At 41.4% G+C, this 25,150-nt stretch overlaps 1 protein-coding gene across 3 annotated transcripts in view; it reads left to right on the top strand.

The window, feature by feature from the left end:
- The window catches only part of grid2 (glutamate receptor, ionotropic, delta 2), a 447,760-nt gene that overhangs the window by 347,465 nt on the left and 75,145 nt on the right, over positions 1–25,150 (top strand). For all 3 annotated transcript variants that reach the window (XM_047591180.1, XM_047591181.1, XM_047591182.1), the window contains exon 12: positions 24,530–24,668. In XM_047591180.1, coding sequence (XP_047447136.1) covers positions 24,530–24,668 — 139 coding nt within the window. The remainder of the gene's footprint in view (positions 1–24,529; positions 24,669–25,150) is intronic.

Raw genomic sequence — 25,150 nt, 5'->3', positions numbered from 1 at the left:
ATTTAAGGCTGTAAAAGAGGGAAAAACAACACACTCAGACAGCTTGAAATCAGAAGACACCTCAGTTGAAATGTTTAAATTTAAAGAGCAATAAACCTTACTCAGGGACTAGGGTCAAGTAGTGTACAAAAGATGAATAAATGAGCAATCAAAATATGATTTTGCATTCACCAGTGATTGCTTTCCCCTCTGTGTGCTCAATACCAGTGTAACTTGGCATTTGCGCACATCTGCCCTGGATCCCGTTACTTTGGTTCTGGTTTTAGTTGAATTCCACCTCAGAGAGAACCTTTTGTGTGGCTGCCAACAAAATGAAGCAGCAAGCAAATATTTGCAAGCAAATATGAGTAGGTGATTACACAAAGAAGACAGGTACTGAGCGAAGTACGTAAGCAGTTGGCGCAGAAGGTAAGACGTAGGAGGCAGGATGTGATTTAATGGATGTGAAATGGATGAGATTAATTTTCAGCTTCAGCCGGGTTGCTCTTCGGTCTTGGCCAAGGTGGGAAGGTCATTCCAATATTTTTCAGAGCTAGGAGGTAGGATAGTCAAGACTCACATTATTAGGACAACCAAGGACCAGATAGCCTAAGTAAAGTGCAAGGTATTGACTGGCTGGTGTAGAGAGTCTGGAAAGACCAAGGCCTGGAGGGACAGGGATGTGCTCTCATCTGCGGTCTTGTACACCAGATTTTGGATCAGAAATGAGCAACCGCGGGCGGTCAGAGGCAGGAAAAGGGTGAAACGCGAGAATTCAGGAGGACAGAAAACAAGACAGCCTGCAGCAGTCTGGATGACTTGTAGGGAGTACTTCCAACCAAAGTTTCAACAAGCTGAGCTGAAGTGCCTACTCAAGTCAGTGTTTTGGATAATTGTAAACTAGAAGAAGGAGGAATAATGTGCTTGAAAGCAAATAAGTGTTTGTGAGATGGGCACATCTGTACATGACGCGGAATGAAAATGTTATTCATCTCTGAAGATGCAAACTATGTTCTAATTACAGCCTGTGAAGTGGATTAAACATAATTTTCTACGGATATTGGCGGCAGAATAAACTCCCGATGCAAATTAAAGTGACCGTTTGCTACCACGTTTTGGGAGAAATGTACTGAAGATCTCAAATAAATGCAGCAATGACACAATTAATGCAGTTAATGATTTGCGATCCGTTTCATGAAAAAACGAGAAACACAGTTCTTAGAAGGAAGGAATGCGGGGGGAAACACTTGTGAGCCGGGAAATAACAGCAGAAGCGGTAAAAAAAAAATTATTTGGCAGTTCAAAGGAAAAACATTTTGTGGTGTCGAGAGGTTACTGGGGCAGTTTCACACAGAAAGCTTGGAGTTTTCTAGGTGCCCTCAGGTGCTCAGATGGTACGGTCAACAGCCGGAGAGCAGCTTCCACAGATTACATTTGAAAACAGCGACGCTCGTTTTTTTGTTATTGTTTTCAGCCATTTATTTGTGGTGCAAAGCTACTCTCCCTGAGCGAGACGAAAGCGAAAGTGGACATACCTGACAAATCGACCGTAAGCTCTTTTGTAGCTGAAATGGGGAATGGCCTGCATGAGCTGGCAGTCAAATGAGGCTTCTCTGCTGATGTGGAACCTGTGTTATGCAAGTCAGACAAAAAAAAAAAAAAGAGAAATTAAATTGAGAGAGACAGTGCGACAGTCGACCCTGTACCTCCATTACCTTTCCTCTTTTGTTACCTCCCTGTCTGCCCCATGTGTCTCACCATCTCTCCTCCTGCAGCATGAGAGCTAAAGTGTGCCACTGCGTGTGCCAGTAACCAAGCAAAACTCTGTTGTCACATTGAATGTTTGTCTTTTCGCAAATCTTCGCCAGTCGCTCTCTTTTTTCTCACTTCCTGGTGTTCCCCCGTAATTACGATCCAAGCCGGTAGGGGAGGAAGAAGACTCCGTGGAGAAACAGACTGTGTTTTTGTGAGTGTATCGCACATATTTGTGTGTGTTATCTTTGCATGCAGCCACACTGTCAGCGTGAGTGCTGCTGCCTCTCAATTAGGACTATCTTGTTGGGATATGCAAACAGAGTCGCACGCGTACACGCAGTGAAATAGTGTTTTCATTGAAAAAAAAAATGAAGAAGAAGTGGAATAACTGCATGGATTAGCAAACATACACACAGAATCGGGGACATAGGCCACAATCAACGCTTTCATCGTTCCATCTGCTGCACCAAACATCTCCCCTTCTCTCTCTGCATCTCCTCTCCTCCCACTGGCCCCTGCTGTGCATATATCTGTCTGTACGCGTGACGATGACTCTGCATGTGTGTGTGTGTGTGTGTGTGTGTGTGTGTGTGTGTGTGTGTGTGTGTGTGTGTGAGAGACGGAATGTGTGTTCTTTTCAATGCTTAGTTGGATATAAAAAAAATGTTTCTCTTTCTCCCACCTTTTGTATTTCATCCCTCCATCCCACAGTTCTCTCTACCGACTGCTGAGTTTTCTCAGTGGGGGCTGCATTCCCATTCTGCACTCTGCATTCCCTCCCTTGCTTCCTCCATGTGTCTTTCCCTCCATCATTATCTCTGTTTCTGCTGTGCCACACTGCTGGGAAGCCAGCGCTATCATCATTTTCCTGCTCTCTTCTTCTCCTTTCCTCACTCCTCTTTGTGACTTGTTCGAATCCATTATCCCTCTGTAACGACCCTGTTGTGCTGCTGTGAAGTGGACCCAACTTTAGGACATTCATCCCGCCTGGCTTTACCCCTCTATCTGCCCATCTATCCTCCATCTATTCTTCTTTCGGCCCCCCTCGCGGTCTCTTCCCGGCTACAAGAGACGCGCCACTGTGAAAAGAGACCATCTCTCAGCAGTTCCATTAAATGCATGTCTTTCTCCTGCTCTCTCTTCCACTCCGTGCTCTTTTGTTCTGTGTCTGTTTCTGTCACAGTTGCTTCCTTTCCTTGCCCCCTTTTTTCCTCTCCACTCCCTGCGATCTCACTTGGCCCCCCTGCGTCCACCACTTTCTAACTGTTCACACACGACGAGGTCCCGCTGTTACTAGTTCAGCCGCATCTTGAAAAGCAAGTTTGAATGGGATGTGTCCCTTCTGTCTTCCATGCGTCCATCAGTCCTTGGTGGTTGGAAGAAATGTAAGTACACTGACTCAAGAACTGTACTTACACTCTAAAAAGCAATTCAGAGGGCCTGTTGCAACCACTTAATTAAATATATTGTCGCAATACAAAAAAAAAAAAACTAATAAATTTATTGATTTATATTAAATTCACAAGTTACAAACAATATTTAATACATTCGGCTGACTCGATATTTTTGGTACTAAGATCAACTTAATATTGTGTGCAGTCTAAACTGATATTTCTGCATCACTTGGCATTTAATTGGTTTCAAGTTCGGGTAACTTAATAAAACTGACTCAGTATTTTAATTTCTCAACTCTCTCTACACAAAAAAAAAAAGAAATCGTTTGGCTCAACAAAGAAAATCAATGCAACAGTTGCCATTAACGTCTCATGAAATTACTTTTAACCAACAGATTATATTGAGTTACGGGAATTATCTTGTCTTCTGGAATCACCAGTGTTTTTAATTATGAATTAGTCAAGATGGACAAGGTAGCCTAGTCCACTGTCAGTCATTACACAACTGAGAAGATTCCCGAATACACCAGTATAATTATTCATAAATTAAATTATACTCAGTTTGAAATGTGCTTTCCATCAATGTTGTTCAAGATACATGTTCCTTCGTCTTTACTGCATGATCAAAAACTCAGAAACTGAGCTAATGGGCTGCAGTAGCTCAGGAGGTAGATCGGTCGTCCAATAATCGTCAGGTTGGCGGCTCGATTCTGCCCTGTGAGTCTGTCTGTTGTGTCCTTGGGCAAGACACATAACCCACCTTGGTCCCAGTGTGAACTCCACATGATTGCGAGTGAATGATGCCCCAGGGCAGCTGTGATTACCACAGTTGTTTGCCATCACCAGGGTGTGACTGTGTGAGCGAATTAATAATGCATCCAGTGTAACGTGTCTTTGAGTTTCTATTGCCCCATTACTCTTCGAAAAAATATCAGGTTGACACAGGATTTTCAGACCCGGGTCGACCTGCCTTTGGCGTGGTTTCACATTGCCAGCAGTCTCATACGTCATTGCGTCGACACCCTCATCATTACACTTAAGTGCGCCGAATCTCCTCTTCTCCACGGATGCAGAGCAGCTCGCAGATCTCACACTCTTGCCAGTGTGCTGCCATGCTCGATAAAAAAGTGTGCCACATCGTTATACAAGCTGTATATAAACACAGCCACGCATGTGCAGTTCACCTCAAAAGTCCCTGGTACGATTTCCCAAACATGACGTAGGGCTAATTCACTTATGCGCATCCATTAAAGATCGTGTAACAACACATTTGATTTGTTTGGTTGAAAAAAAACTCCGCCCTTCAGAGATTAGCTGCTAGCAGCCCTGGAGCTTCTACAGTGACACAGTCTGACATGCCATCCAGTGACAGAATGTGACAGGCAGGTACATCAGCATCATGGTGTAAATTAGCGGGTTGGCGCGGCATTTCTGTTGACATCGAAGCCAAGCCAAGTCAAGCCGACCCTGGGTCTAAAACTAAAAACACTGTTGACTGAAGAAGAAAAGATAATTCCCGTAACTCTATATAGTCTGTTGATGAAAAGTAATTTCATGAGAACTTGTCGGAACTCAAAAAGACTAATGGAATTGCGTTGATTTTCTTTAACCAAAAGATTTCTTTTTTAGAGTGTACTGAACTCACTGGGAATCATTCTTCATGATGAGTGGTCGTGGATTAAAAGCAAATGAATTCACATATTCAGTGCTCAGTTTTGTAGTGAGCGCCACAGTATTTGTTTGTAGAACTGGGCGAACTATATTCAGTTGGATCAGCAACATCTATATCCACCCCAGAGGACAAATGCCTCCTAACATCATGGTATCTTTATGTGTTTTCTCCATTAAAAGGGTTGTTGTTTGTTGTTTGTCCGTTGACCGTTGTTTGTTTGTTGTTAGCAAAGGAGGTGAGAAAAGGCAAAGAGGCGCATTGCAGTCATTTGCACAAAGAACAAACCTTTCAACTAAAATACAAGTCACGCTCATCCATGGCTGTGCCTTACTGTGATTGTTGTGATATTAAACGCCCGCAAAACCTGTCAAAGCAGCTCTAAAGCACGCTGAAGTCAGCTGGTATTATTCTGCAGGTTCTTTGTTCCAGAGAGCCAGAGAAGCTGTAGCTACCGGGGACAGTAATGAGGAGGATGGCTGTATTGTAATACAAGCATATTTATTTTGGGCACTCCGTTGTTAACTGCCTCAGATAAACAGGCCAGTTGAATCTCCTTTATTTTCCCGTGAACGTGCTGTAAAGGTCAGGCTTTGAGCAGAGTGCAGCTGGAATCAACAATGGCCTTAATTGCTTCTTGATAGATGTTGTGCTCCCAGTAACATTTCCCCAGGTTTTAATTATTGTACAGTTGTTTAGAGCTGTCTGAAATGTATCTGTTCAAACCCTTGCTTTAAAACCCAGAATGTTTAAAAAAAATAAAAAAAAAATAAAAAATGCATGGCGAATGAGATTCTTAGCGATTGCTGTTACCCACTCAGGATCGATGCAGTTTTAGAGAAACACACTTCAAAGAAGCAGTGGAGTCGGAAAGGACAAGTACTTTTTTTCATTAACAAATGAAGTCTTCATTTCACTCAGAAGCACTCACTGAATCCAGAGATTTATGTGATCATTCATGTTAACAAGGTAACTCATTCTCCCCCTACCAAATCCTATCCAAAAGCCCTAAGTCGGGTCGAAGACTGGGGGGGTGAAGGGAGGAAAAGAAGATGGGTCAGTCAAAAGAGATAAAACAGTGGGAGAGCTGAGTGCTGCACACCTTGTTAGACACCTTGTTAGTGCTCAGTCAGTCATTAAAGTGTCTGCTGAGGCAGAGGTATGTAATAAAAGGCAAGGTTCGGAAGAAAGGCAGAAAAACTTAAGTTTTCCCAGTGGCCAAGCCAACATGAGAGGTGGTGACTGGAATAAGTATGCTGCAAGGTAGCAAGAGGACATGAGGGAAAAGGACAGACAGATACTGAGGGTGACGTTGTGGGCAGCAAAGAAGACAGAAGACACTGCCACACGACAGGCCTTGTATTGACAGTTTAAAGTGTGGCAGGTACAGAGAAGGATTAACACCACCCTACCATATGTACCCATGTTACACACACATCAATACACATCAACACACATCATCTGTATTATGACGGAAGTTAAATGTTGGAACATGTGTTATTGTGCACGTCTGATTCATCATTGTCACTTTGCACAACAAGAGTGACTTTGACATTGACTGCACCACGTGACCAAATGAGTATACTTACCAGCAATATGTCTGCTTTGTCTGATGACAAGTGAGACGTGGAAGCGTTGGTAGGTGGGAGGGAGAGAGCAGAGAAATACACCAATTAGGCATAACATTATGACCACCTTCCTAATATTGTGTAGGTCTCGCTTGTGCCTTGAAAAAAACAGTTGTGACTCATCAGAGAAAGGACATGGACCTACTGAGGGTGTCCTGTGGTGTCTGGAAACAGGATGTTGGTAGCTGGGGTCTTTGGATCCTATGGGTTGAGGGGATGGACCTCTGTTGATCAGGCTGGTTCTAGTGGATCCCACAGATACTTGATCAGTTTGGGATTCAATTTCAGTTCAATTCGATTTTATCCATATAGCGCCAATAACAATACAAATAGTCTCAAGATGCTTTACAAAATCTGTCCTGAAACATCCAGAGCAAGACTGAAGGCTACGTTGGCAAGGAACAATCCTTGAGCAGAACCAAGCTCATAGGGAGGGATCCATCTGCCTAAGCACATCAGTTAACATGTTACACAGTAGTAGCACAGAGATGCATGACTGGTAATAGAAAAAAAGAAAGTCTTAAGTCTGACCTTAAAATTAGAGACGGTGTCTGTCTCCCGAGCCCAAACCGGGAGCTGGTTCCACAGGAGAGGAGCCTGGGAGCTGAAGGCTGTACCTCCCACTCTACTTTTTGAAATTCTAGGAAACACAAGTAGACCGATCCGTTGGGATGATATTGTACAATGAGGTCTTTTGGATATGAAGGGGCTATGCCTTTGAGGGCCTTGTATGTAAGGAGGAGGATAAAGTAAATTCTAGACTTTAAAGGGAGCCAGTGAAGAGAAGATACAACAGGAGTAATTGCTGTGGCATTTTGAATCAATTGGAGGCTGTTTAAAGACACACAGTAATGAATTCAGGATCTAGTGAATGCGGAGGCCAGGTCAACACCTTGTGCTGTTGTTAGTGTTTTTTTAGTTGTTCCTTAACCGTTTGTGTGTGTGTGTGTGTGTGTGTGTGTGTGTGTGTGTGTGTGTGTGTGTGTGTGTGTGTGTGTGTGTGTGTGTCAGGATGCATCCCGTTACCATAGCGATGACACTCATTGATGGGACCAGCCAGTCACATTAGTTTTCTGTTCTTTAGATATCAGAACCTTTTCACTCAGTAATCAAATGTGACAAAATGCAATTACATACACTGCAATTACAAAGCATTTCCACACCTATCAAGTGAGTTTTCTTCATCTATAATTGCACATTTGCTAAAAGGCCTTTGCTTGCTTCGCTGTAAGACCTCAGCTCATGGGGTTGTGAAAAGCAAGGGTGACAGAAATGCACCGTGTAAAAAGGATAAGTTAAAATAAAATAATACTAATTACAGTTTCATTGCTCAAGATATGGTTGTGGTATCTCAGACCAACACTGAGAGAACCTCATGAAGACCATTTCCTTCAGTTACCTACCCCTATCTAATAACCCTGTAAGTACCTTATGTAAAGTCAGACACTAAATGTTCCTTCATAGAAATATGAACCAGAACAAGTGCACTTAGATTGGGATATGTTTCTCCTCTTCGTCTGATAAAACATGCCAGAAAATGCATATACCGAAACAGTGCTGCATTCAGTATGTAAGACTTAAAGGTTAAAGAAAGGTGAAACTCAGAAGTTGCAAATCCGTGTAAACTGCCCCAAAGAGTGTGGACAAGCTGTCCTTGAGAAAAGGAGCAGGAGGCGGAGGAAGAACAAGAGAAGATGCTGGAGAGGAGTGGTGGGGGAGAGGACGGCTTCGCCGGTTGCGAGGTGTGAAATATTGAGAATGACATTGTTAAAATTGAATATAAGCGACTCAAACACAATCACTGTCAAGCGAAAGGTCTCCGAAGTGCATACATGCACACGCGCCCGAGACACACACCCTGCCTTAGTCTGGGGAAAAATTGCTGAGAGAGCCATCTGTCAGAAGTTGCACTCAGAGAGGCAGCCGTGGGCTCGGTGGTTAGATGGTGCAAGACACAGTCTGCATTCAATTGCCCTGTAATGAGACCTCGATACTGTATTGCTTTCTGAAATTTGCATGTGTGTCCGTGCATTATGGTGTGATTAAGTGAGACGAGATGCTGGATCTCATCTACTCTAATATACAGCCTGGCCAAAAAAAAAGGAAAAAAAAATAACTCACTCCTAATATCTGTCTGGAACGCCTTTAGCTTTGATTACAATACACATTGTTTTGATAAGTTTCTGCAAGGTCACAAGATTTATTTCCATCCAGTGTTGCATTCATGTTTCACCAAGATTTTGTATTGATGATAGAACTTGATAGATCTTGTATTAATTGATGCACAAACCCTTCTCCAGCACATCCCAAAAATTCTCAATGAGGTTAAGGTCTTGACTCCGTGGTGGCCAATCCATGTCTGAAAATGATGTCTTATGCTCCCTGAACCAGTCTTTCACAATTTGAGCCCAATGAATCTTGGCATTGTCATTTTGGAATGTAGGAAAACTCCATGGATGGAATAACCTGGTCCTTCAGTATATTCAGGTAGTCAGCTCACCTCATTCTTTGGACATAATGTTGCTGAACCCGGACATACAACTGCACCTGATCATACTGTAGCACTGCCCCCACAGGCCACGTGTCAGGACCACATGAGCTTCTTCCATTGCTCCAGAATCCAATCTTCATGCTCCCTAGTACATGTAAGCCTTTTTTCCAGGTTAGCCTCACTGATTAGTGGTTTTCTTACAGCTATACAGCTGTTCAATCCAAATCCTTCATACTGTATATGTGAAAATGCACTTACTTTCACAAGATAGCCCTGAGTTCTAAAGTTGTTTTTCCGACCACATTACCTCCTCAAAGGCAATGGTTCCCCACCATCCCAAAGAAAGGAACTTTTCAATAATGCATTGGACAGTTCTTAACCCAATTTGAGTAGCTTCTCCTTCAATCTCCTCAGATGTTTTCTCTACTTGATGCATGCCAGTGATTTGACCCTTCTCAAACAGACTAACACCTTTTCCACAACCATGGGATGTGTCTTTCCGCATGGTTGTTTAAGAAATGAGAAGCTACTCGTTGCATCAGTTGGGGTTAAATAACTTGTTGTCAGCTGAAAGATAATCATCCATGCAGTAAGGCTCGTACCTATTTGGTTAGACAAATCCAGGTGGTGACTTTTTTTTTTTTTTGGCTGGGCTGAGGGTAGTTTTAAAAAACTTAGAACTTAGAACAGTTTTGTCAAACTCTTTTACCTCATTCTGACTTTACAGCTCATTTGAGGAGGCCAAAGTATACATTTGAACACATTCCTGGCAGAGTATAAATAGACCACAAAGTTTCTTGTTACTTATACTTTCTTGTCCTAATAGCTTCATTCATCAATGCTTTCTTTTCAGGGTTGGTCTTACACTGATGTATGAAATGTTCTCTGATAAAAAAAAAAATAAAAACCCTTACCGCTGCCCTTTAGAAACAAGCATGTGTGCATGAAAAACATGAGCACACACATACACTGCCGACTTCCTGTTTGCTGTTGTAACCCTCATATTATACACAGATTATATTGATCCCCATATGGGAGCCGAGCAGGAAAACACAGTCTGTAAATAAGCTCAAAGAAATTTCCGCTGACTCCGTCATTTTTTCTGCTCCTTTCAACTGTGAAAAAGGAGGCGAATGTGCTGATGAGGCTTGAAGAAAGGAGGAGAGAGGAGGAGAAATGAGTGTTTCTTTAATAAGTCCAATGTCAAGCAATTTCTGCATATACTGTAGTGCATACACGCACACACACCCAGTGCAAGACTCCAAACCCGGTTATTCTGGGAGGGCATTAGAAAGTTACTACAATAAATTATACACAGGTGCAGACACACACACACACACACGCACCCACACTCAGAAAGAAAAAGGCCAGAGTTTATCACCAGTCTCCACACTTGGCCCGTTGCAGCCTGGGACTTCACTGCCTGCTCTGCCTTCATTCATTGAAGGGAATAAGAAACAGCTCTTTAAGCCCAAAGAAGCAGCCAGTTTTGATGAATGTTTACAAGCGATGATTCAGCAAGTTGGTGTCTCATAAGGGTGTGCACTGTAAGGTGTGGTTGTGTTCAGAATGGTTTTGCCAAAGTATACATTTAGTCGGTTTTAACTCAAATTAAGTGTAACTGCAGAAAATAAACTTACTTACTTAAAGCATGTTGTTGCTTAATCCAGAGACGATTTATGCCAAGTTCGCTCCTCACAACAATGAGTGGAAAAATCCCTGCTTGGTGCAGATGTTCAACCCATATGCAAGTCTAACAAACGCAAACCCCAGTACAAAACTCTAATTGATGTTACAAACGTCAGCCTCTTGAGTTTCTCTTTCTGAATGAGCTTGTTATGGTGCAACATGATGCTCTCTGAGCACCGGTGCCACTTTGCCAATGCTTTTCTTTGTGAAAAATCACATCATTACAAGCATCGTTTAAAAGCTAACAAGAAGAAGCAGCCAAGTCAAACTACACAAATCGATTTCAGTTGCATTTTCCAGTTAGATGAATCTAGGTATCTAGGTATGTACAGTGTTGTGAAAAAGTTTTTTCACCCTTCCTGATTTATTTTATTTGTTATTTTTTTGCATGTTTGTCACACTTAAATGTTCATCTTCGTGAAACAAACAAGTAAACACAAAAAGCAGGTTTTAAATGAAGGTTTTTATTATTAATGAAAACAAACAATCAGGAAGGGTGAGAACACTTTTTCACACCACTGTATATGTATGATACACTGTAGGCGGGAGCGTAAGGGGTCATGCTCTTTACCAACACACCACATGTTTCCCTCACACACACACACACACACACACACACACACACGCACACACACAGGTAGAACTGATATTTACATAGTGACAACACACCAATGCACAGCTAAGAGAGAATAATATGCGTCTCATTCTTTTCATTTGCGCCCTTTTCCTGAACTTGAGCTGGCTTACACAAACTAATAGCAGTGAGTGCAGAACCCCATTTAAGAATCTCCCCTAACAGTGCTACTGTGTCTTTTTTTTTCCCCCCAGTTAAACGCCTATTGTAAGCCACATTTCTATTACACACGCTGAACTATTGTGAGTTTTTAACCCATAAGTCACGTTCTGAACGTGTTGACTTGAAATGCAACTGGGACTTGTGCGTAGTGGTTAGAGAACCAGCTCTGGGACTGAAGGGTCACAGGTTTGCGTCCCATGGCTCAGGTGACTCACGCAAGCATTTAATCCCCTGGCGGCAGCCCACTGCTCCGAGTGTTCAAACTACTATGTGAACAAATGAACTGGTCAAATGCAGAGAAGATTTTCCCCATGTGGGATGAATACAGTGTAAATTACTATTATTAGAAGAACTGTATAGAAGAACAAGGGTCAACACCAGGGACGGCTGGTTTAAATTGGCTTACAGAGGGCTAAGCCCTCCCAAGCTAATACAAAGAAGAGGAGAAAATTATATTTTCAATAATTTACAACAGATTATTGTAAGTTTCAGTGATACCAAGGGCAGCAACAGCACCAAAATGTCAAAACATAGAATATCTCTAAATGGGCAGATTTTTTACAGCCCCATAGCCCCCGGTCCGCCTCCATTCATTTAATTCTTATAAGTGATTGACAGGTGTCATGTCACACCCCCGTCATTCGCTGATCATTTGGGCTAAATCCAGTCAGCCCTCAGGCCATTGGTCGTTGGTCAAAAGAGCTGCTGGTGCAAGAGTGGGAGGAGGCAGAAGAAATTCAGCTATGGCAGCGTTAGCATGAATGAGACGAATTACTGGCTATCTGATCCATTTTCCTCACTGTCTTTGTAGGAATAGTTGAAGTTAAGAGACTGAGTTCACATTGGCCAAACGGTGTTGAAATGACTCAAAGGGACAAACAACCAGATTGTACGTTTTGTGTTTCTTGGTTTGAAAGGTCTGGCTCATCGCTACTGTAGCCAAGAATTCACTTTTCACTTTTCTGTGCGTGCTTTTTAGGCTTTTTTAAGGAGATACAGCATGGACCCAACAAGGAATTGTAAATTTGAGACATTTGTCAGACAAAACTACAAAACATGACAAACGTGCTGCATTTTCGTCAGACACTGGGTTCAGTTTCATGGGACATGGGAGGTCGGGGTTCAAATCCCATTCAGGACAGAACATGATTTTTTTCCATAGTGCATTGTTAGTTGTCATTTGAGAAGCTGAAAATGTTCTTACATTTGGGTCTTGTGTTCAAGGTTGAGACCAGTTAAGAACCACTGATGTAGGTCATTAAAGAAATATAGTGTACCTGTAATTGATGTAACTCTGTGTATTGTAGGTGATGTTTCTTTTGCTGCGGTGTTAACTCTTAAATCAGTATTATGCATTTGTTAGCCCACCCACCAAATTTCACCACCAGCCACCACTGATCAACACTTGTTGGTTCGCATTTGCCCTTTGCTTCCCATCAATGCATTTAGCAAAATAAATGTCAACTATGTTGAATCAGTGTTGTTGAATTGTACAATGTAAACTACAATGGCCGTAGTAGGGTACTGTATATTGAACAAGTTCACCTTTCAAATATCTGGAGGGCCAGTCAAAGTTTAAAACAAAGTTGCTGTGATTGGTTATAGGACTATCTAGTTGCATGCAGTGCTATTTCTTCTCTGTATCGACTGAAACACACCACATGATGAAATGGACCGGACTCCTGTTCTGATAAGAACTGAGTCTGGCTAGGCTAGGCTAGCTTTGACCTATTCTTTTTATTTAGTTTAACCTCCGCCTAATCATCCTTCACCAGCCCCCAATCATCAAGTCGATTTAAACTAAGTGATTTCTTTTAAAAGTCAAAGTTGTTGTTTCGTGGACTTTGTTGAATGAATGCCAGGTCCAGGCAAACACCTCGCATGAGAGTCTTTTTGCAAATGAAGGTTTTGCAAAGTCATGCACAAATCTGTGTATAATTTCTGCTCTCTTACTTCGTTTTGTTTGTGCACGAGTACCTTTTAGACACATCAAGATATTGGTTATTTTACTGAATCTGACGATAGAAAGACGATAGAAACTGGGCCATTTGCACATTTTCCTTAATTTAACAAAAATGGCATTGTAGACAACGTCCACATTCAACCACTTATAAAAGGCACACGCTGCCCGGTTTATGCCCGAGCAAGCGCAGACTTTCAGTTTGTATTCATTTTGTTCAGCCTGGGAATTTTGCGGTACATTACATTTCTGGAAGGGAGGTGAGGGAGCAGGTGACCTACAGAATGAACAAGTGTTCTTTGAAAAGAATAACATCTGTGGCCTGCAGTGATGTGGCGTAGTTACACAGCAGACTGCTAGATCAAATACTTGTGTAGCACACGCACGCACGCATACACGCAGGCTTTATTTAATCCACTTAGATGATCTGGGGTTTGGTCTCCTCACCAGTTTGGCTTTATCTCTCTGATCCTCTTGCTTCCCCACACTCAAATTGGCTCTCTCCTCGTTTTTGATCTCCTCTCGTCTTCAATTCCCAAGATACTTTTTATGCAAAGAAACTGAAAGCAAAATTAAGCCTTACTTTTTTTTAATGTTGTGCCATAAATGTGAACACAGTCTCTTTTTTTTTTTTTTATCTCCCCAAATACATTTATTATCATACAGGGTGTACATGCACATATGCAGGTTTACTGGTACTCAATGCACTTTACAGAGTGACCATTTGTTCGCACCAGTTCCAAGTACTGGGAACAACTGGGGTCCAGTGCATGTTCAGTGTGTATGTATTCGGTCGTATTTTACTCTGTTTTGTTATTATGTTTGTGTGCCTGCATCTGCTGCACACATCGGGGTCCCGAGCAATTTGTCAACATCAGAGGTGACTCATTGCCAATATGAAATATTAATATATCATTCATGAATATTAATAACGGCATTGAAGCAATTACCATAATGTCAGTGCTCCCCTTACACGTTGCACTTTGTTTTAAAGTAAAATATATTAAACATAAATAATAGAGATTTATTGGTTTTATGTGAGCGGTATACGTTGCGACACAGAAAACTTAAGCGCTCGCCTTTCAGCGGCAGTGCACCGGGCTCCGCTCAGGGGCCACACGTGGCATCATCTGTGGTATTTCTGAGGCAATGCACTTGATATATTGTGTATTGTTCCTGTCAAAAAAATTAAGTGAAATGAATATGTTGATGTTATTGTAAAATCAATATCCACTTTATGTATATGCACAGGAATTCAAATCCATCCTACTCTCTCAGCTGAAATGCAGATTCCTAAAAGTCTGAAAATAAGAAAGTAATACAAATAAATGGATATGAATTTGCTGGCTAAGCAGCTGATTGCAGTTTGTATTTGTTATGCCGAGTACAATCAAGATATCTCGAATTTAGGACGACACCCATTTAGTTTTAACAGTCATTTTGCTGTAAGTGCGACGCCGTAAATGCAATTAACAAAATGTGACATCAGCTAAACACGAACACGTATCTTAATAACAAGTTATCAAATCTTGATTATTTCCCAGTGCGGATGTGTGAGAAAGTGCGAATGTGAACGTTCTTCAGTCATGTTCAGATGACGAGCGAAAGTTCTTACAGGAAATCAGAGAGCATGCTGGGGAGGAGATACCATTAGGCACATCTCTGAATTGGAAACTTAATGCATCTCAGCTCAAATCCACAACATTACCGGCCTGCTGAATCTCTTTAATGGCACCGCTTGATGGCATGAAAAAAAAAAAAATTGCTAACCACATGGAAAATCCCTCTTCACTTTGGCTGATAGCCAGGGGTATTAAATGTGGCACATGTACAATGGAGAGATTGGAAAGCAGGAGGCAGGAGAGGTGCTGTAGGAGGGATTTTTGGACGATGACATCCTCTCCCACCCCCCATTTTTTTCTATTCCCTCACTCTTTTTTTTTCCTCCTCACCCCGGCTCCAACTCTGTAATATGTCTTCCCCAAGTTGTTTATAATCGGTGGGACACTGTCCGCTGAGAGTGATTGAGGCGCTAGAGGAGAAATAGATGGTTAGAAAAAAAATAAATAAATAAATAATGATTCCAGCAAGTCATCAGACGGTTAGGGGGCATAATCTGAGGCGGTGAAGGTGCTCGCTCGGTGGTGAGATTTGAAGCTTTACAAGAAGGCCACACATATATAAAACCCTTCTGGATGTGCCCAACGCTCGACTGGCTTCAAAGCTGCTCTCATCTGGAGCTACCTTCACTGCAGAATGTCAACAAGGACGGGAGGGGTGTGGGGTGTAAGAGAAGCAGAGAGCCAAGAAGAAGCAGGAGAAGAGGACGTGAGAGACGGAGGGCGGGCGGGGAGACGGCGAATGTGATGCAGATGAGTTGGCTTTTAGGAAAATGTTGCACCTGCAGCAAACGACAAGTGTGAGCGCGGCTGTGTTTCTGCGTCCACTGTCCCTGACAAAACCCAATCAATAGCAGCCTGCGTTTGGAGTAACAAGTTAATTTATTATCACATTGTTCAGAGCCCTCCATACTATAAAACAGCCGAGAGATTCCTTGGTAACCTCAGTTCAGTCATTCATGATACGGGTATTCACTCAGCTCACACTGTTCGGAAACGTGATTATCACTAATTGTTTCATGTCATCAGAGCCATGCGGAAACACATTAGCCTCATTGCCCACAGACACTGTAAAGTATTAAGCGCATTTATCATAAAGGGAATTATATTATTTGATTTGTGATTGAGCATGAGGTTTAAAAGATAACTGCGTGTTTCTCATTTAAGAGTGGCTCCTCTGGCATCCCGAGGCTCATACATTCATATAACTTTACCGTATGTTTTCCTTTCACGTGGAAAACATCCAATTCCTCATCTTTCTGTTTCAGACAAAAGTGGCGCACCATAGCATCAGCGTGAGTAATCTTGTGTAATTATTTGACTTTTGTTGGGACGTCATGGTGCCTCGATAATAAGCGCTTTATTTAATAAATCGCTGAGCAGTCTCCTTTCTTTGGAGAAAGAATCGAGGAGAAGTCTGTGTCATTCCGTGCTTTTTAAGCCGGATGATCGACAGGGATTATTGTGTGACTGTTTGATCAACATGAGAAACTTTGAAAGAGGCATTAATAGTTTATAAAAGTGCTTCTTTTGCTGTTTTACAATCACTTCGGATTCAGAGAACATCTTTGAATGGGGCGGTTATGAAAGAAGAAGAAATTGTCCAAATTACAGTTGGCAAAAAATATGAATTAAAAGAACTTGCATCACTTTCTGGCAAGATTGCAGCGTTTCCAACTTAGAGCTGGACATCTTCCAGCTCTCCTTTACTTGTTTAAAAAGCTCCAATGAGCTGCTCTGGTCCTCTTTCATCCAAGAACAACCGCGGTGGGGTGTGGTGGCGTAACTTTGAAGAAGAACCCTGAAGAAGTCTGACAGCAGGAATGTAGATTTTTAAAAAAATGACGTTTGATAGTTTGATAGAAGAGGATTTCCACAAGTGTGGACAGAAACTTTGAACCCTGTCTACACGGAGTGATGACTGAAACATGTTGCCGCTCACACTGTTGAGGGACAAGATTAGAGAGCCACGAGTCCGGGCGAGTGCATGTCTCAAGCACCTCTCGCCGCACTTCAGCGCAATAAACCGGTGACTGATGGAGCTTGTTTACGCTGACAGCGTGCAGTGAAAGGAGAGGACATTGCCTATGGACCTTGCACAGTAACAGAGCAGGTTCTTATCATCAATTTGTCCGGTAACTTCTTCCAGCAGTTGACCCCCTTTGTCTCATTTACGCTGAAATGCCTTTTCTGACAGAGAAGATAAACCTCTCCATTAGGCCGCTTCACTCCTCCACCTCCTGTTGGCGGTGCATATTGTTGTCATGCAGGTTTTTCCAATAAATGCTTGCACATAGTAAAGAACAAGTGATTTCAGAAGAAGAAGAAGAAGAATGAGGAGGAGGAGGAGGAGGAGGAGGAGGAGGAGGAGGAGGAGGAGGAGAGAATGCTGGCTATGACGACGACCTCACGTTGCACTTTGAATTGCAGCTCATTTACTGCATCACAGGACGTGAATTCTTCCAGAATAGAACCAGCTGGCAACAAACAATTTGCTTCTCCATACGTGTTTGTGTTCTGTCCACTTTACTGTTGTAAATGAAAGCTGCAGCCGCTTGTTAGTTTGTAAGAAAATGTAATGCTAATAGTAGAATGTTTATGCAAATTAGTCTTCTGTTTTTTTCTATGCATGCTCAACTATACAAATATAGCTTTTTGAGTTGTTCCTTAACCATTTTTGTGAGTGTCTGGTCTGTTCTAGGTGTGTGGTACATGTCCACAAGTAACATCCACATGAATGCAAGGTCCAAAAGTTTCCCAGCAGAACACTGCATTGTCAAAGATGGCCAGTGTTATTCACTTCACTTCTATTTTTAAAGGCTACTTAAAATATGTAAACAGTAACTGAGCAAATGAGGGAGTTAGAAACAGTTTTAACAACTTTTTCCATCCTGGACTTGAACAACAGGCAACCAGAACGAATGAATGTCAACTTGACAGCCTCATTAATAACACTAATCTTATGTTAATGCAATGCACAGTGGGAACAAAGAATGTTATAAAAGAGGAGTAAAATTATGAAACTGACAAACTCACACAGTACATAAGTACAGAAGTACATAGTTCAAACTGTGTACCACATGAAAGTGGTGGAGTTATTTCAGTTAACTAAGGAATTAAAATAATCATAGCATTATGACCAAGACTTAAACTATAATTCATTTATAAGTTAATGAAAGTAAAATAAGTTGGGTTTCTTAGTTTCTTGCCATTCAATTAAAACATCATTAGCACATCATCTCATCTATCTAAGTCAACGCCAGTGCACACCGGTTCAAAGACCTGAAAAAGTGATTTATTAAGGTCTTTCGCTAAATAAACTCAACGAAGGTGTCAAAGAAGGGCCAGTTAACACCTAACAAACGTCTTGTAGCGACCTGCAAACCGTTCTGTCGTTTTTTTCTGTTTATGTAACAGAATGCCCTGGCCTCTTAATCACTCATATCATCAGATTTACTGCACCGTGCCATGCAGAGGATCAGGGTCATGTTGGCCTAATCATCTTCCTCTCTGATTACTCGGGACTCAGGGATGGGGATCAGGTCCGACGCTTTTATATACACGGCCAGTCAAAAGTTTGGACACACCTTCTCATTTAGTGTCTTTTTCTTAATATTTACTGCCTTTACTATCGCAGATACAAACCGAAAACATCAGAAGATATATGGAATTATGTCGCAAAGAAAAAAAAAAGTAAAACAAATAAATAAATATGTTTTAGATTTTAGATTCCTCAAAGTAGTGCTTTGTTGACAGCGCTGCAAACCTTTGCCCTTCTCTCAGTGAGTTTCTTGATGTAGCCACCTGAAATGATTTTCACTTCACAGGTGTGCCTTGTCAGGGTTCATTTATGGAATTTCTTGCCTTCTTATGGAGTTGGGACCATCAGTTGTGTTGTGCTGAAGTCAGGTTTGTACACAGCTGGCAGCCCTATTTGACAACTGGTAGAATTCATATTATGGCGAGAACCAATCAGCTAAGTAAAGATGACTTTAAAATTGGTTGGAAAATTGGTCGGATGAGTCCAAATTTGAGATCTTTGGTCCCACCCATCTTTGGTCCCACCGCCCATCCGTTCACCTCTTGGTGAACGGATGGGCTCTACATGCATGGTTCTCACTGTGAACCATGGAGGGGGAGAATTGATGGTGTGGAGGTGCTTAGCTGGTGACACTGTTTGGAATTTATTCAAAATTGAAGGCACACTGAACCAGCATGGCTACCACAGCATCCTGCAGCGACATGGCATCCCCATCATTTATTTTTCAACAGGACAATGACCCCGAACACACCTCCAGGCTGTGTAGGATGGATAGATAGATAGACAGACAGACAGACACTTTATTTCTCTCAACACAATATGCAATATAACCATATAACGTGAATACAAAAAAACAGAGCCTAGTTTTGAAGAATCTAAAATATAAGACGTGTTTTGAGTTTTTGTTTGCTACATAATTCTACATGTGTTCATTCATAGTTTGGATGCGTTCAGTGAGATGAGTCTACAAGTCATGAAAATAAAGAAAAACCAATAAATGAGAAGGTGTGTCCAAACTTTTGGCTGGTAGTGAATCTGAGCCAATATTTGGACAGCTTCCGAAATGAGCAGGGATGCGTGTGTGTCTACACTTACACGGCTATTTTTGTTGCAACCACTTTGTGCAGTTGTCCTTGTAAGTGAGGACATTCTGATCAGTCTTCACTTGCTGTGTTTTTGTTCTGGTTAGAATCAGATGTACTATCTCACGATCGGGGCCAAGACCACAGTTAGGCATTTAGTTGTGGAGGTAAGAGATATGTTTAGTTTTCAGTCTACCTTTTCTGTGCTTTATCCATATTGGGGTAGTGATCAGAAACTGACAGCACTGTACTTACAGTACAGGACATAAAGCAGTAATAGAATCTTATGTCTCTCATTCTTGTATTATAGCATTTTGATTATGGTAATTCAGTTTCAACCTTGACATAATGTGGTTCACATGTGCTACATGATCTTATTAAATTCTTTTTTTTTTCTTTCTTTTCCCGGCACAGTATTCATTTAGCAATATGAGCCAAAAGGCAGAAAGCTAGGACACGAGAATAAAATTAGAGAGTGTCTAGAGACAGACTGTCTGAAAAGTATCTGAGAGAATATTTTAGGAAAAACAGAGAAGGATTAATTACTATCCAAACAGCTTAGCGATCAGAGTGGGACAGCAGCTCTCAGGTTTTTTTTATTTTTTTTTGTAAGTTTATTTATTTTACCAAATAAAAATGAAAGATGAAGGCTTAATTAATGATGACAGAAAATAAAGTGATATAAAGCTTACAAGTGATAAAGTATTGGCTAATATTAACATAAATAAACTTTGGAATCGAAATTTAAAACTATGATTTCCCCACAAAAATATCTGTACTAGCCTGCTATCATTCTATTTAGAGAATCGCAAAATGAGATCATGGAATGAAAAGTAGCAGAAATAGCAGAGCCACAAATCATAAAATGAGATTTGTCTTTTTTTGGCCAGCGCTGTAGCAAGTCACACGGCCAAGGGATCACGCAGCCGGCCAGGAGCCAGGCTATCAAGTTAACCAATCAATTACGCAAATTGGCAATCCGGTTAGTCTTTCAGTCATAACAGACGGGCAGACATGAAGAAAGCCAGCAAAAATGGTCTGACCACTGGCGACCTAGAAGTCAGGAGAAAATAAATCATTAAAAGCTCAAATGCAGCAACACACTGCAAAATGTTTAGCCGCAGAATAGCACATAATTTGGCGTAATTGGGCTCAAACTTGCACCATCCTTGGTTTGCTTCCGTAACTACGTCTGCAGATTTGATTTCCCATTATGAGTGGAGTAGGAAGAAAAAGAGAAATGCTGTTTGCCCGCAGCTACAGGGAGCACAGCAGAAAATAAGAGGAAGAGAACAATAAACATGGCTCTGAAAAAGGGGAGCTATATTGAGGGGACACTACGGGGGGGCTTTTGAAACTGACAAGCTGCATTCGCAGAAGCTGCCTCACGGTAACTATGACTCCTCTAGAATCCGCAAACACAGGGAAAACATACACAAACTGAGACACATATACCTCTCTTAAGTTTTTGAGGATTTCAACCACAGGGAAACATGAAAAGTGCCTTGAAGAATTCCTTTACAAGAGCAGCTCTACTATTGTAAGAGTAACCTTCAAGATTTTTCTTTTTTTTTTAGTCCTCCTGGTTTGCTTTGTTGAAAAAACAGCTAAGAAGAATAGTTACATTACTCCTGCAAGGCTTTCACTTAGTTGCTAACTCAATCAACAGCTTACAAGAAATCTTGCATCTGAACTGAGCATCAGCCTGATTTATGTCTTTTCTGTTATTTTAGGAAAGGCAGTGTTATGCACTGCACGTACAAATAACACATCATGTCCAAAAAAAAAAACAACAAAAAAACAAAGAAACAAAAACAAGTATAATTGAACTTGTAGGGTTTCTTGAAGATGTCTTCAGTTCATTGAAACCCAAATGCTTTCATTTATCTTCATAGGTCTACTACTTTCTAAATGGTAACCTCGGTGCAAGTGTTTTCCCCTGTATGACAGGTGGTTTTGAATGCACACTTAATGAAAGATTCTTCAGATGGTACAATATACTTTTGTAGAGGTTGATGGTACACTATTCTCTTTGAAAGTACCCAGTATTTCTAGTATTCATGGTCTTGGATTATGTTATCATTGATTTAGAAGCAAAGCTGCACATTGATGAACCAGTGCATATTGAGAACCAGCAGTATTATATGAGGGCATGCAACATAAATAAAAGATGTGATTACTTTCAGTCTCTCTCTATATATGGAGTCTTTGGGGAAATCACTTTAGTTCCCAACCACAGACTGTATAAATATGGAAACGTCTCGTCATTTCCTTGCATTGGCCAAACGGAGCCATTGTAGCCGCGTTGTAAATGACCCACCCACACTTCCGTTTTCATACTTACTTTTAAAAATTGTTTTTACAACTCCCACGGTTCCATGAGACCACTTTATGGAGCAGTTGGCATGGCAACTTGTAGTCACATCGTGTTTCTCTAGCTTCAAATAACTAACTAAAACAAAGCTTATACAAAAACTGACACTTGAATATGCACTACCATTGTATTAACTGCTAAAATAATACAGAAACCATCCTTGACGTGTATTTCAGTGTTTTAGTTTGGTCCCATCCACTAACATGGAGGAGGTGGAGCTTATGACCTACACTGCAGCCAGCCACCAGGGGGAGCTCTACTTGCTTTGGCTTCACTTTAAAGGAGCAGTTTTTTCCATCCATCTTTATACTGTATATGGTTCCCACATAGCAGTCGTCCTCAGCTTCTCCTAAGAGGTTTTAAGATTTTTTGATGTTGACTGTGGATTATATAAACGGCCGAAAGCACAGCAGTTGGCCACTTGAAAGCGAATGCATTGCACCATAAAAAACTGTTTTTGCTCACTAACATTTGCACAGAAGCTGTGGCAAACACTAAAATTATGACACAAACCACTACTTTGTCTTTTATAGCCGTGTAAGAGATTGTGTCAGAGTTTCCAACATTCTGTTCCCCTGGAAATAGGTGCTAGTCTTTAAATAAACCATGTCACTGTCTTTTTTCCGGCCCACTGAGCTACAATTTCATGCAAAGATTTTGCCATTCTTTCCCACCATCTTCCCGCCTTCCACACACATACACATATTTAAAGCAGGAAACAAAGTGACCTTTTCAAAAAGTCAGTCAAAGCCCATTCGATTCAGACATTTTGTAGGATGAGCTATAAAACCTCTAAACGGCCCTGATGAAAGTCTTCCCACCTTTAAATTTGGGGACATGCAGATGAAATCAGCAGTGTCATTTTTTCCAACTGTATTAAATATTTATATCTTTCGCAGATAGAAATCAACATGAAAATTGCTCTGAGACTTGACAATGGGTTTTTTTCTTTTTTCTTCTGGTAGCTAAATTGGTCCTCCGTGGATATTGCCAGTATGAAACCCCAAATCACCCCCAAAATACCTTCTGTGTGGTGAAATGATTCTCAAAGGTCAGGTTTTAGAAGCTATTGAAGTCCAAGGTGCCGCAGTCACAGTTTGGCATATATTTGGACATTTTTGGCAGCCGGGATTATGAGGAAATAAAATATATAAATAAATAAATAAAAAAAAGCATCTGTGCCTGCTGGTTGCATTCATCCATGGAAAAGATTCAACTTGTCTCCCCGCTGGCAAATTCACAGCAATTTATCATGGACAGTCAACTGTGTGAACTTATAAAAAATATATATGTGGGCTTTTAAGACAGAAAAAAATGAAAAGAAAGGCAAAATCAACAAAGTTTAAAAACATGTAACTGAACTCCAGATACCGTATGATTCATATACTGGGCTTATTTGAACTGAGTATAGAGTACAGCACTGCACGTTGTAGTGCCTTCAGGCTTGTGGTAAAACCTGATGTCAACAGAAAATGTATTGCTCGAGACAGATACAGAAAACCAAGTGAGGGAGAGGGAGCAAGATAACACATTTAAATTAAATCAAATGCTATAAGCATAAAAAAAAAAAGGAAGATGGAAGAAATCAGGAATACGGTGAAGAAAGAAGAGGATGTGAGATAAAGGGAACATGGGATTGTGTGGGTGTCGTATACATTATTGAATCTGGGGAAGAGGAAGTGGGGGCGAGGAGAGCGTTGGCTGGCCTGAGCTGAGCCGACGTAACTGATCCCCTGCTACAAGGATGAATGAGAGTAATTTCTAACTGCCTTCAATAAAGACAGCTCACAGGCCTGGTCGTGTGTACGTTTGGTGTGCATATGCCAAATTGCATCATTTTCAGGAAGCAAACGTACTGTAAGTGTGAGCATGAATACATAGGCCAGCCCGCAGCCTAAGAGGAAGGAAAGGCCAAAGATAAATACGTTTTGTTGTCGTTGTGAATAGATTTTTTTTTCGTCAAGCCCAGGTTTGCAACGTTTTGTGACATATATAGAACTCAGCCAGTCTGTTTTTTCTTTTTCTTTTTTTTACTGTTGCATAGAAAAGATTTTAGAGGACGAGGCCAGAAGAGCTGTTCATAACACAAGACAGGGATGAAGAGATTTAATATTTGAAGACAGACAAGCCACTTTTTATTGCAGTGTGTTCCAGGCAACATCCTAAAGGCAAGGCCTGTCAAGTGTTTACACACTGTGTTCAAAATTATCATAATGGCTGGTTTTGGAGACATCTGCAGAGAGTTAAAGGCAGCCGGCACTCTGCATTGTATATGTTATTATAGTACTTATCTTCACATCTCAAAGATGTGTTCTTTGGATGTCTTTCTCGAAGCTGTCAGCCGTTTCCCGCAATTCATTCTGCCGTGTGAAGATCAGATCCATGCCAAAGCATCAGATCAGAGCCTGTTAATCCAAACACAATCTTTCGGGATGTGCTGTTTCAACAGTACCCCCCCCCCCCCCCCCCCCCCCCTTGCAGCAAAGTGCTTGTACCTTTTTTCCCCCCTGTTACTGTGCTTTTGTTTACCTTTGTTCTTTCTTTCTTTGAAGGTGGAGAGGTTCCCTACACCACCCTAGCTACGAGGATGATGATGGGCGTCTGGTGGATGTTTGCTCTAATTGTCATCTCCTCGTATACTGCCAATCTCGCAGCTTTCCTCACCATCACGCGCATAGAGAACTCCATACAGTAAGTATGCCGCACGATTTCAAAACATTAATGTGGGTTGGCACAAATCGTCCTCACTTTTTTCCAAAATTAGTTTTGACTGTACCTGGAAGGGATGTTTTGTCAAGTTTGTATTACTCTTATCCAAGTCTTTTCAGAAAGCTCACATTGACGGTGAATACCACCTGGCTTTGAAGCTGATCAAAGCATAAAGATCCATGTCTTTATCCATTTTTGCTTGTTTGTTGTTGCCTTTGTTTCTTCTTTTGCATGTTTGTTTGTGCCTTTTTTGTGGGGGGGGGGGGGGGTTGATACAACAGGTCGTGTTACTGCCCTCCACAGGATAACATTATGTACTACAGCCGCCGTCCAGATTCTGCTTGCTTTGTGATACATCCATGATTTCGAAACACACGTTCCAGAATTAAAAGAAAAAATGATCCAGCACAAAAAAAAAAAAAAGAAAATCAGCTGGATTCATTGAATTACTGTAGTTTGTGTGT

This window comes from Mugil cephalus, chromosome 8 (assembly GCF_022458985.1).
Source record: "Mugil cephalus isolate CIBA_MC_2020 chromosome 8, CIBA_Mcephalus_1.1, whole genome shotgun sequence".
Lineage (NCBI taxonomy): Eukaryota > Metazoa > Chordata > Actinopteri > Mugiliformes > Mugilidae > Mugil > Mugil cephalus.
The sequence above is the reverse complement of the archived record's forward strand: the minus strand, read 5'-3'. Positions and strand labels throughout refer to the sequence as shown.